This window comes from Manacus candei, unplaced genomic scaffold (genome assembly GCF_025592945.1).
Source record: "Manacus candei isolate 608988 ecotype Guabito, Panama unplaced genomic scaffold, ASM2559294v1 h1tg000028l, whole genome shotgun sequence".
Lineage (NCBI taxonomy): Eukaryota > Metazoa > Chordata > Aves > Passeriformes > Pipridae > Manacus > Manacus candei.
The window spans coordinates 21,579,341-21,592,865 of NW_026138076.1; the positions used below are offsets into that span (position 1 = coordinate 21,579,341).

Genomic DNA, 13,525 nt, shown 5'->3' on the forward strand with positions numbered 1-13,525 from the left:
TGCATGTTCACACAGGATGATGTTCTGACTGTAATTCGCCGTGTGGATGAAAACTGGGCAGAAGGAATGCTGGCTGACAAAATAGGAATATTTCCAATTTCATATGTTGAGGTGAGTAAAACTGGGTCCTCAATAAGCTTGTGCTCACTGTGTGTTTAATTTTCTGAAAGCAAAACTAATCAGTACTGGTGATGATTCTAAAATAACCTGAAATATAAATAATCTTAGACCTAAAATACTCTTTGGGAAAGTTAATGACCTCAGCAGTTAAACCAGTGATTTTCACTTAGCTATTTGATACCTGTTTTCATTGAATGGAGTTGAAATGAGAGTACTTGGCGGCAGTCACTATGTTCTGTTGTTAACACTTGAGTCATGCAGTCAATCACAAACCACACTTGCCACAAAATGAAAGCAGTCAGCAAGTCAGAGAAATAGTAAGCTTTGCACTGTCCCTAATACCTGCCTCTCAAAACCAAATTAGCACATGTAGGAAGTCAGGTGAAGGATCAGCTTTTACATCTAACAGAGCTGTATATAAAAGCTTCTGTATCTTCCTGCATTTCTCATATATGGTACAACAATTTACAGTAAGAGGTAACACTTGAGAAAATTTCCACAACTTCTTCAGTTTTAAGTGTTGAAAGCTGTATTTTCTATATAGAAAGACAGCAGTGATTAGGAACACTGCAACAATGATTATTCAAATTTGCGTTACAGAAAGATACAGAGGTTTGGAATAGTGTTTATGCTTTTCTGATAGGTATGCTGTGGATACTTGATAAGATGCACTTCCTGCACTGACAGTGTTTTATTTAAATAAATGAGGCAAAATGATGAATGGAAAAAGTATTTTCATATTACCTGTGAGATGAGAAATACGTACTTCAGGTCACCGAAAAAAAAGTGTAACCATACTAAGAATCAAGTCAGGTTTTATTAATTCAATTTGTGAATGCCATGATGAGATGGGAACTTCAAAAAACATTACTGCTTTCAACCAACATAGAATTTATTACTTTTAAAAGGGCATATATATATATATATATTTATTTTTATTGCTTGATGTAAGGATATGTGTACCTGGGGATAGAAAATTTCACGTGACTTGTGAAAACAAGAAGACTAAAAATGTTTCAACTTGCTTAGTGCAATTTTGGCTTCTGTTTAAGGAGTTTTTAAAAACCAATTTAACGATTTCTTGCCTTTGGGTATTCTTTCCTAGCTTCTTGCAATTAACTGTCCCTTCAGTTCAACCAGTAAAGCTTTTTGTAATGTTTTTTCAAACTAAATTACTTAGCTGAGTTAGAAAAAGCACTTTCCTAAGGCTGGCACTTCAGCTAACTATTTGGCTAACAACTACATTTCTATCTCTATAAAAATTTATAAATGGGAGATATAGTCTTGAAAAAAATTACGCAAAAACGATAGTCAGAAAATGTATTTCACTGTTAATGTTTTCAGACTCATTCCATCAACTAGGAAAATGTATTTACAATTCACCATTTTAGAACAGGCACTAACATTTGAGTACACATTCTCAAATCCCCACTAAAATGGTATGGAAACTCCAGGATGATAAATTATACCCAAAGAGATAATTGAAATCAGATAGGTGGTTTTTTTCAGTATATACTAAACTGAAACACATGCTGTGGTGAAGAGCAGTGAGATGTACAGTAAACTATTGATTTGAATTTTGATATAACTGGTTTCTGAGATTATATAAGCATTGTTCTGGAAAATATACAGACAGTTGATACAAACAAGTATAGCAACACATTCTTACCTACGTTATGAAAGACACTGAAGATGAGAAGTAATTAATATTTTTGAAGGATTTTTACAAAGTATTTTTTAGTTGCATTTCCCAATCCTCTAATCATTGTCTATTTTTGTCATAATGAAAAACATATCTTTTGCCTTTTATATGTTAGTCCTCATTCTTTTGTTAAAAATGTGAATTAGTAGCTGCATTTACTAGAGATTTTCTGAAGTCAGTAACTATAAAATGAGTGTAGTCTGTGATGTTTATTTTGTAGTATATATGTAATACTTATGATACTTCTTGTACAATGAGGTCACAGGATAAAATTCTAGATAATATTGAAGTCCATGAAAATCTCAGACCGTAATTGAGGGACTAATTTTGCCTGGAGGAACGTTTTATGATTCAATATTTGCTAATCTGATCTCTTATGTCTTTCACTTAGTGAAAAAACTAATTCTATATGCAAATGAAAAATAAATAATCTAAACATTGGAAAAAATGTATTTTCTAAGAAGTGCTAAACTCAAACTAACCCTCTAGTTTTACTAGACTAAGACCTGATTAATATATCTAAATTACTAGACTTTTTACTGTTAGAATTTCAAGGTACTTGTGTTAAATGCATGTCAACCAGGTTCCTGCATAGTAGTGAAATAAAATGCAGTGAGTTTAGAGACTATATATGCAGTGAGTTTAGAGACTATATGATTAAGGTCATAACACTTATGTTTATCTCTGATCCAAAAAGAAAGATAAATCATAGCTAAACAGATATTATTAGAATTTTTCTACATAAATTGCAGTTCTGGATACAATATACATTTTTTAGACTTCAAATTTGACTTTTTGATGTGGTTTAACACTCCATAAACACGCTCCACGTCTACAAAGTATTTAAATTTTTACACGGTATTCATCAGTCATGCAGAACAAGAAGAAAAATACAAATGCCCAGAATGGAATAAAAATCAGGGAAGAGGAATCGCTTTTCAATCAAATTGTCAGTAGAAAGTAATGTCAGCTTTTGTTTCCCAACTTAACAGGTACAACTAGGAAACACTTTTTTATCATTCCAGCTCTTTTAGCTTTATTTATAAATATTCTTACTGAAATGTCGGGGGGAAAACCCCAAATTATCTAGTATGTTCACTGTAGTAGAATTTTAAGTTCATTGACATTTTATATGTCTGCATCTATCAGTTAAGATGATATTTTAATCAATGAGAATATAAGGCTGTATGTACCTAGTGTGTCAGGTTGGGGTTTTTTTACTAGCATCTCCTCTTCTACCAAACAGGAGGTTTTCAAAACATACTTTTTGATGTGCCTATACATTTCAGATTATATTTTAGGCTGGATTTCTAGCATGGTCTTTTTGACATTGTACTTAGTAGGCTCAACTTTGTCTGTCACTGTTAGATGATATAATCCGATTTTTAGTGTCCTTGGAAAAAAAACCAGACTTTGTACACAGAAGTATAAGATAAAACTTTTTGTGGAAGCATTCTTTTACTTTTTTAGTGTTCTGCCTACTTGAAACTTAAAACAGAAAATTTATGCAAAAAATAAGTGTTGTTTCTTATGCCAGAAGCTGCAATACAGATTATTTAATTTGTTTCAGAAGTTAATATAAACTCAGCTTTGCTCATTATTGTGATCTGTTCAAGAATCTGTTTGTGAAATGATTCTTCCACTGGTTTGGACAAAATATTGTAATTTGACTAGTAAGAATGTTGATAATGTGGAAAAACACTGCCTGATTTAAGGTGTTGTAGTAAAATTCCACAAGTAAAAACTTTGGATGAACATGAATAGAAAGATCATTTGAGGAAGAAGACAGTGTTTTCCCTTATTTTCAGAAAGTTATATTTTAATTCTTTAATTCTTAGGCACAGAGATGCTGCCTGTACATTAGAAAAATGTATTTTCACAAAATTGCCCATATGTATTTCTTTTATCCTTATACCATCTTATGCCTGTATTGGTACCAATTGTCAATATGAGTACACTCCTATAGCTGCTATTTAGTCTGTCCTACTGTGTTCTTAAACCTGCATTTAGGAAGCCTGTTTTTTTACTGCTCATATTGTTAAGGATGTGCATAAATACCAAAGGATACTAGAAGGAATACATTCAAGAGTCCACATAGAAAGGTGTGGGCTTATGTCATGCAATCAAAACAAAAAAAGGCTTAAAATGAAATGAACATTCAAGAATTTTTGTAACACAAGTTTTTATATTATAAGATCAAAGGGGACTGCTGTGACTTGCAGATGACACAGGCAGTGGATGTTGCTGAATTGATCTATGTCTGGACTACAGCATTATGTCCTTTGTTGATTGAAATTTTACCTCTGATGGGTAGTCCACACCAGCCCAACAGCAAGTGTGTTGAGTTTGTAGTGAGTTATTTTGTCACTCTGTAATAACTAATTTGTAGAGTAGGTTGGTATGTCAGTTTTAAGTTGTATGGTTTAAATTCTATTATATTATGAGTGAAAAGAAAATAGATTTTTTGTTATGGTGATTTTTATAAATTAAAAAAATGCTAATGTGTTACTGTTTTTTTGTAGTTTAATACAGCAGCCAAACAGCTGATAGAATTGGATAAGCCCTCAGGTTCTGCCATTGACTCTGGAGAGGGTACCTCTGGGGCAGCCCACAACAATTCAACCCAAAAGCACACAGATACCAAGAAAAACACCAAAAAACGACACTCTTTTACCTCCCTCACCATGTCCAACAAGGCTTCACAGTCTTCTCAGAATCGCCACTCCATGGAGATTAGTCCTCCTGTCCTCATCAGCTCCAGCAACCCAACGGCAGCAGCCCGCATAAGTGAGCTGACGGGACTGTCCTGTAGTGCCCCTTCTCAGGTAATTCACATGAAATCAACTACAACTATGAAGGCTTCTGATTTTGTCCCTGTACTTATTTCAAATTATTAATTATATCTAATTAATATTAAACATACGCTTTCACAAAACTTATCTTCCAACATGAGAACATTTAAGGACAATATTTTATAACACTTCTTATATAATGATAACAAATATTTTTGGTCTTGTAGGCTAGTGTTTTTCACAGTTGTTATTTTCTAGAGTGCCAAAAAATTTTTATTTAACTGTGGAAACTAGAAACTAGAGTGATTTAATGTCTTGATTTGTTTCTAAATTGAATATAATAATGAATATTAATAAAGTGCATGTTAGTAAAAGTAAAATATTCAATTTTAAGATTATACGTATTCCAGAAATGTATCATATTAGTCTAGTTGTGACAAACAGAAATATTTATCTGACTTTTTTTTTTTGTTCCGTAGTTTGTGAACAATTGGCTCTTTCACATAGTGATTACCCTTTGGGAAAAGAGGTGGTAGTGGAACTTAACAAGTATTTGTAGTGTTTTACATGAGCTAGTAAATATGCTTTATTTGCACATCTTTGGGATCTGACAGCCTTTTTTGGAAAAAAAAAAAGAAAACTGACATTGCTAAAATTGTGTTTTATGCTGCTGGTTTAATATGTCTCCAAAGTTTCAGAAGTGTCAGGGTGAAAAACGAAAAGGTGAGCAGTGTGATCCTATATTGTTTGTGTGAGTCTCTAACAAAAAATTACTTCTAGTTTAAGGTTACAGGTAGTAGAGTACTGGTGATTGTGACCATGAAGCCTACAGCTGTGTCAGACGCAGAACTGATCCCGCTGGGTTTTCTCTCTTTCACAGGTTCATATCGGTACTACGGGGCTAATTGTGACTCCACCCCCAAGCAGCCCAGTCACAACAGGGCCTTCATTTACCTTCCCGTCAGAAGTTACCTACCAAGCTGCTCTTGGTGTGAGTACCACTTAAGAAAACTCAGCCTTCCCATTTTTCTTTGGTCTTGTACAGTAATTATTTTTTCTCAAGTTCTGATACACTGATATGAAATGATGGTGTTGCCGTGGGAGTTAGGTGCTGAAAAAAATCTCCTGGAGCAGTTAATTAGGGGTGAGATAAGAAAGGGTTTATTATACCAAGGCAAAGATGTTACAAGACGTGCATGCCCAGGCCGTGCCTGAGATGTTACATTTTATAATACCCTCCATCCAATCCCAGATGTGTCCACCCTGTGGCCTTTACTCTGGTCCGGCCTGGGTCCACCCCCTGAGAAACAGGACTGGGGGCTTTTTGGGACCCCTCTGTTCATCCCATCTTCATCTTCATCAGAGCACAAAGGGTACATAGTCACCCAGTTTTTGACCATGTTCTGTGGTTTAGGCCCTGATATGCTGTTCTGCCAACAATCTGGGCCTTGCCTTGACAAAAGACTAAACATTTCTACTGGATTCGGGGATAGGAGGGTTAAGGAATGTGTCTAGAGGGAAAGGGACAAGGGATAAGGGAGGGAGGGTTGCTGCTTTTAAAATCTACTTATAAAACATAAGGCTTACCAATATTAGAAAAATAAAAAAACATTAGAGGCTTAAGGCATCAATGGTTTTATGATTATTGTCTATGTAATGGTATAAATTTAACTATAACAAAAGCACTATTGATACAATAATGTTTGCATCTTGTCATTTCTCCAGCTTTCCTGTGTAATTTCTCTGTAGTAAACATGAGCAGCACACTTCCTTCCAGAACAGTGTTTCTTTTAAACACGAGCAGAAAAGAGATTATGCTGTGGGGAAAGTTACGGGAAAAAAGCAAGATCTTAAAAAAAACATCGCCTTGAGACCACAGCTGCCAGTTATTTCTGTTCTACTTAACTCAAAATTATCAAGATTCTCTAAAATAAGTTTCAAAACTGCTGTCTCCTCATTAAGATTACGCGGCAAATGAAGAACACATCTAGCATGTCAAGTTTAGTCAAGCTAAGGCTCTTGGAGAGCAATAGGAAAAAGTGTTGCAAATGGCCATCTTTTAAAGGAAGAAATACATTGCAATGCTGCTTCCTTTGGACAATAAAATGATGTCTTCAAAAAGTGCAGGATTTCTTTCCAAAACCAACTGGAATTCTTTAGTTTCCTATACTTGTGGTAGAGAAGCTCTGGAATGTCCCGTATCATACTGTACTTACCAGAGCCTGACCTTAACTGCAGTAAAAATTGTGGATACCAGTTTTCACAGATCTTCAAGGGAACTTAATGAAATGATATTTTGAACATTGGAGTTCTTGCAGTTCAATTCTTCTCCAAAAATTCTGCCCTTAACTTTTAATGGGCGGAGCACAGTTGAGTAAGAAATCTTCACTCAGTTTAAAAAACAAAACAAACAACCCAAACAAAAAACCCCAAGACTTGATCTTGTTTAGCTGTTTAATTATCCCTGCAGTCTTTAAACCAAGTAAAACATGATGAATAGCCCTGCTGCTAGCCCTGTGTTTAGTTTTGCTTTCAACTTTTGGCACTTGTATCATTTTACATATTTGTCTGCAAAATCAAAGGCAGGATTGTCTGTCTTCTGGTATGAACTTTTTGTTGTTTAAGTAAATGCTTAAGTGTGACTTGGTTGCATTTTGCCAGCTTTCTTTGGGACTCTTAAGTTATGTTTTTCAGTCCTTTAAATTATGATGCTGTTGTTTTCTGAATTATCTTCAATAATTCCTTCTGGCATGGTACGCACACGGTGACACATTCCAGAACTGGGTACAGTACTGCACAGTGTTTTTCAGTGATGAAAATATTGATGGTATGACCTTTTTACCCTGTTAACCTGATGCTTATATCTTCAGAATTTGTATATGTTCATTTGGCCTGAATGTAGCACAAAGTTTATGTTCAGCTAATTATCCACCCTGATTCCATAAATTTTCATCGTTTTTAGGTGTTATAGTAATTGCTCTCATCCAGGTAAACAAATTTCATATTCTTTGCTCTCCAGACAGATGACTTTATTATTGATTTTTATATAGAACATGTGTTGTTGCCTTGCCTTACTGAGTAGCAGTAAACCATGTAGCAATGGTTTGTCCTCTTATAATTAAATTGTTGACTCCTTCAATCTGTGGATCATCTGTGTAATCCTACTGTTAAATGTATGCTAACCTGGAAGCAATTAATAGTCTTCTTATGTTTAGATTCATATTTTAATGTCGTGGAGCAAATGGGGTTAGAAGGTCTTGAGGTCATCTAGTCTAACCCCCCTGCTCAAGCAAGGCCACCTAGAGCCAGTTGCCCAGGACTGTGTCCAAATAGCTTTTGAATATCTCCAAGGGCCTTCTCTAGGTTGAATAGTCCCAGCTCTCTTAACCTTTCCTCTTAGGAGAAATGCTCTAGCCTCTTAATTATCTCAGGTACCCTTCACTGGACTCTCCAGTATGCATGTGTCTCTCTTGTTCTGGGGAGCCCAAAACTGGATTTTGCACTGCAGGTTTGGCCTCATCGTTGCAGAGGAGAGGGAAAGGATCACCTCCCTTGAGGTCCCTTGCTAGCAATACTCCTTCTAATGCAGCCCAGGATACCATTATCCTTCTTTGCCACAAGGGCACATTCTTGGCTCGTGTTCAAGTTGATGTCCACCAGAAAGGATCTGCAGGTCTTTTTTGCCTATGAGGTGTACATCTAATACTAGAAACAATTAGCTGCGTATATGTCAGTCCATGGAGTCTTTTATACTTCTTTCATCCTGTCCTTCAGAAAATACCTGTGAGAAGTGAGCAAACAAATCAGTTTTGGTATCATTTGTGCTGTTAGGCAGAATGCAAGTCTAGCTAATATATACTGCAAACATTGAGTAATTGATTTGATTTGTGACTGAGATACTGAAGCTGTGGAGATGATTGAGCAGGCAGGATTCAATCCATAATTTCAAAAGTTCTGTCAGAAGCTGCTTTTGTTTTTTCCTCTCAGTAACAAACACTTCTGTTTGTTAATATGAATCAGTAGCTCTTTATTTGATGCCAACACATAAAAATACTTTATTTTGGTGCTGGTGCAAAGTCATTAAACCACCTCGAGTCCTTTAGTTGCATAAGCTTGTTCAAAGGCAGTCTCACCATTGGAACCCACAGGAATTAAATTACAGTGCTAAATGCAGCATGGAATGAAACTCCTGCCGTATGATTGTTTTGTTTCTTGGGGTGCTACTTTCTCTTTGTGATAACCATGCTCCTGCTTATGTTTCCAATTAGGCATATAATTCCCCCTGAGAACCTGAATTATTCTCTGCCACCCTCTTTTAAAGTCAATAACTTTCTGTACATAATGTTCTGTTTCTTCTTGACTTGTTTTCAGCATGACTAAAATGCAAGCTGGCAGCTCAGGCTAGAGTCAGGTCATTCCTGTATTCTTTTGCTGTAGATGATATTAGATGATGATGCAGTTTATAAAGTCACAGACTGTGAGATGTATCTTTTACTTACACTTTTCCTCTTGCATCATAAACTCTTGTGTTCATGTTAGAAATGTGCAAACTGGTTCTGACAGGTCAAGGGAGAAAGTGATATTCTTGTTTCTTTAGATGTTTCCCTTCTGGAAATACCCTTCCTGACATTTTGAGCATTGATTGAAGCTGCAGAACAATTGTGACTGTACGTTTTAAGACATCAGAAGTGGTTAGCTTGAGTCCTTTTGCTCTTGTATTTTTTGCTTTTGTAAGTATAAATTCCTGTGTTTCTCTCAGTTTCTCCCTTTAGCTTTTCTCTTAATTTCTGAATACTAAGCAAATGACAAGGGAATTGGATGGGAACAGGATGAGTTTCTCTTTAGCGTGAAGGTGTTTTTGTTGGATCTCCTTCCTGTCAAACATATTGATGTTTATAACACTATTGAAAGTAATTGTTCTTTGAGAGCAAGCCATTTATACTTCTTCTATTTAATGATCAACTCAAATTAAGGGAGAAAGAAAAAATCTGAGGATGAGCATGATTACCCATCAGTGAAAAAGAGAAGGATATATTCCTGTACAATAATTCTAAATTTTTGCTACATTTATCTGTTCTGAATCTGAAAGCAAGGAAAAGCTAGTGTCTTCTCTTATCTCCTGTAAGAAAGATTGCTTTTTTTAGTGTCAAGAGGAGATATTTTGAGCTGTTGTCTTGTGTAGCAAATTTCTCTAAGACTGTTTGGATTAATTCCTAGCCCAAAGGATCCTGTGACTCTTTTATTCTGTGTACATATATAGGATTTCATTTTCGTTTCTTACATTGTTATTTTGGGAAATATGGTGGTTCAAAAATGGCAATTGTATTAATTTTGTTTTGTTCATAATAATGTTTTTTAAGTGCTGTTTGGTACCCAACATAGTATGAAGTAAATAATTTACAAATTTGCAGCCAGAATTGACACAAATAAGCTTTAGGAGAGTGCTTTTGTCGAGTGACCACATATAGTCTCTGCTGCTTGTGTCATTTAAGCAGATTTTAATTTGCATTCAGAAAACCTGTGATAATTTATTTAAAAGTTTTATTTCATAGCAGCAATTCTTTAGCCAACAGCATTAATTCTTGCTTTGTGTTTTGAGGTTTGGTTCTTTGAAATTGAAAAGCTATGAACTGAGATAGACTTTTCACAGCTAGGGCTTTTGGCTGTGATATTATCACTTACACTGTTCTTTGGGACTTCAAACCACAACTTTGCCCCTAATGGGGGCATTAATTAGTCTGCTCTTCTTGGCCACCGGCATTTTTGAACCTTCTGGGTGCTTAGTGTATTTAAAGTTCTTAGTAAAATATAAATAACAGATGTTAAGTTCAGTAGTTGTTGGGTGAAAATATGCACATACAATTATGTAAGGCTCATTTACTTGGGAGGAAATCTTTGGATGTAATTTATAAGGTAGTTATCTAGTGGAGGAGATCTGGTTACCATAGATTTTGCTGAAAAAAATCTTGAAGTATGTGATTTGAACCATGATATGGGAAAAATAGCAACAAAATATACCACAACAAAGTTAGTTACATTCAAAAGCAGCAGCAGCAGCAAAACAATGTGGCAACAAGAGATAACTTACCTTCCTTTCATTCTGCCTTTCCAGTTTCTTGAGAAGTCAAAAGTGTTTTGGACTGCAATTACCCTAGATGTCCATATTGCTACTTCTGCAGATTGGATGTGTTGACTTTGAAATGGTGTCTTGGTGTGTGCACTTAGCTAGCAGAAATAGGTGGTCTTTATTTGGATGGTTTGCATTCACTTGCACACTGAAAATTTCAAAAATTAAAAAATCCCTATTTTTTCTGGTCTTGTTCTCTTGAACACACAGAAAAAGAAAAGTTGCCCCTCTATGTAGAAGTATATAAAGTAGTCTGAATTATTATTAATGAACCACAAGCTGTGAGGGTTATGTAGTGTACTAATGACATACAGCTCTCTTTTGCATAGTTCCTGATGATTCAATAGTGTAATTCAGGAGGAGGTTTAAATAAGAACTCTTCTAATTTTAATCAACAAAAATTCAAAAATTCAAATCAACTTTTGTTAGGAAGAGGAAGCAGCGGAAAGAAACAATTAAGTTTAATATGAGAAATCTGTTCTTGATAACATATAGTTTAGGAATTTTTTTAAACATGAGCCCTAATTAGTTAGCCCTCAGGGAATTTTGCAAGCCATATGCTTTCTCCTAGACCTTGTGGGAGTGAATACAGTTAATGAATATTCCTTTCCACTACTGTGCCTTTTATTATTCTTTGGGTGAGCTGATTATTGATTTTCACTTGATTGATATGGGAATGCAGCCTAATTATATTTAAATTTACTAATATGTGTGTGCATAGTATAGGTACTATTTGAACTTTAAACATTTTTCATCTTCCAATTAAAAAAAAAATTATCATTTATTTGCTGGTTTGTGTGCTCTAAAGTACACCTGGTGTCTGAAAAGTATTTGCAGAAACTTTCAATTTTTCCGTTTCAGCTACCTAAAATACTTATAAATACTTATTAATAACTTATAAATACTTAATAACAAATAATTATTGTTAAGCATAATTTTTGAATCATGTGCAGTTTGCATATATTCTTTCATGAAATGTTGACTATGAGAACTATAGAAACTAGCATATGCTCTGGTAGGTGTGTTTCTCAGTAGCTAGAAAAATGGTTACACGCCAGAAAACTTCTTGAAAACATGGCTGGATCATTTGGATATATATTATCAAGGTGTATCAGTGCAAACTGAGAAGTGTTAGTCCTCTCAAACCTACCAGATAGTTTATTTAGATTTCTCAGTACTTACCAAGTCTTTTTAGGAGTTTAACTGAGGACCCTGCTCAATGCGGGTCTCATTACTGTGCTGATAGACACGGGAAGGGGAGCAGGACCTGAACATAGCAGGATAAAATAGAACCGTGAAGGTGCCTTTATTGTAGCTAAAACTTCATTGTATATTATGTGTTCAAATGAATAAAATACAATGCTCAGCATTTATATCTTTAGAGATGCAGGAAGTGTGGAATTGTGACAACCTTGATATTGTGCACAAGTAGGTTTAATTTTAAAGCATTCTAGCTAATCATCTCCTAATGTGGATTTACAAGTTGTACCATGTATAAAGACATCTAAATGCCTATAAAAAAGGTTTAAATTTATTGATAGGTTGCCTGAAAGTTAGATTCAGCTTGGATTCAGCTAAGACATTTGTTGAAGCTGACTGGGAGTGGGAAATAACTTGGTCTGTAAAACAGCTGAAAGAGAAATGTTTTGGTATGAATTATCTAGGTACCTTAAAAAGATTATTGTATGGATAGGAATGTAGAATGTGAAGCAAATGCAATTGCCATTCTTGTAAATAGCTATTAGTGTTAAAGCTCACAATGATGTTTCTCCAGCAGGTCATGTCTGTTTTGTATTGGACACAGAAGACCTATTTGGTCCTAAGAACGATCAGAAAAAAAACAACTTTAAATAAAATAGGAATATTTTGCAATATAGCGTGCAATTTATACCACAGCTAAGCATAAGAATTTTGACTGAAAAACTCTAAGACTTGATCAGTTTCCTCTAGATTTGAAGGCTTTTAATTATGCAGTTCTTTGCTGTGTCTTGACAGCATAAAACTGGTTTATAGAACTGTCTTTCTATTAACACTTTCACCAAGTGCAGTGAGGTAATAATCACACAGTGTAGAACTAAAACTTAATTTCCATATACCTTTTAGTTTGGAAAAACAGAAAACAAGTCCACTTTAGAAGTGGGCTGTTGGAGGGGAATTAAAATGACTTTCACCTACGTATTTTCCAAACTGAAAATGTAATGCTGTGCATTTATATACTGATGCACTGGAAGTGCCAGGCACTAGTTCAGGATATTTTGTTAAATATTCTAGTTCTGTGGTTTTTAAACCTGAAGCGTCATGGTTTAGAGTTTTGTTTCAATACTAAAGGATTGTGTTAAATTGAAGATTATGTTTGAAATTAATTCAGTTTTACATTTTTAAATGCTGGAGGTTTTTTATTACTCTTTTTGTGTGTGTTGTAACACAAATAGTTATTTTTGGAAAGCGGGGAAGGAACAGCTCTCCTTTTGTGAGTGCCTTTTCCCAGGAGTGTCAGTACACAAGGTCCTAAAGAATTGTCTGAAGCTTTACAGAGCAGAAGGTAACAATTGCTCCATTGATTCTCAAAAGGCACAGAAGTCTGTAGGCAGGACCCCCATTAAGATCTGCGGTGCCTTTTTACTGGGGTATTTGTTAAAGATTACCAATCTTGATAATACTGAATTTCAAAAGCTAACTCTTTTAACTAGAAGAATAGGAGAAAGTGGTAACAATAGCTCAGTGACTATGGTCTCATATTGTGCTTGCTTTTGTGACCCATGCATCAAAAGAAAATTTCCCCCA

At 35.1% G+C, this 13,525-nt stretch overlaps 1 protein-coding gene across 2 annotated transcripts in view; it reads left to right on the plus strand.

Moving 5' to 3' along the window:
* Positions 1-13,525, plus strand: part of SH3RF1 (SH3 domain containing ring finger 1) — an 85,722-nt gene that overhangs the window by 53,565 nt on the left and 18,632 nt on the right. For both annotated transcript variants that reach the window (XM_051790174.1, XM_051790175.1), the window contains exons 4-6: positions 16-111; positions 4,345-4,647; positions 5,495-5,605. In XM_051790174.1, the coding sequence (XP_051646134.1) occupies positions 16-111; positions 4,345-4,647; positions 5,495-5,605 (510 nt within the window). The remainder of the gene's footprint in view (positions 1-15; positions 112-4,344; positions 4,648-5,494; positions 5,606-13,525) is intronic.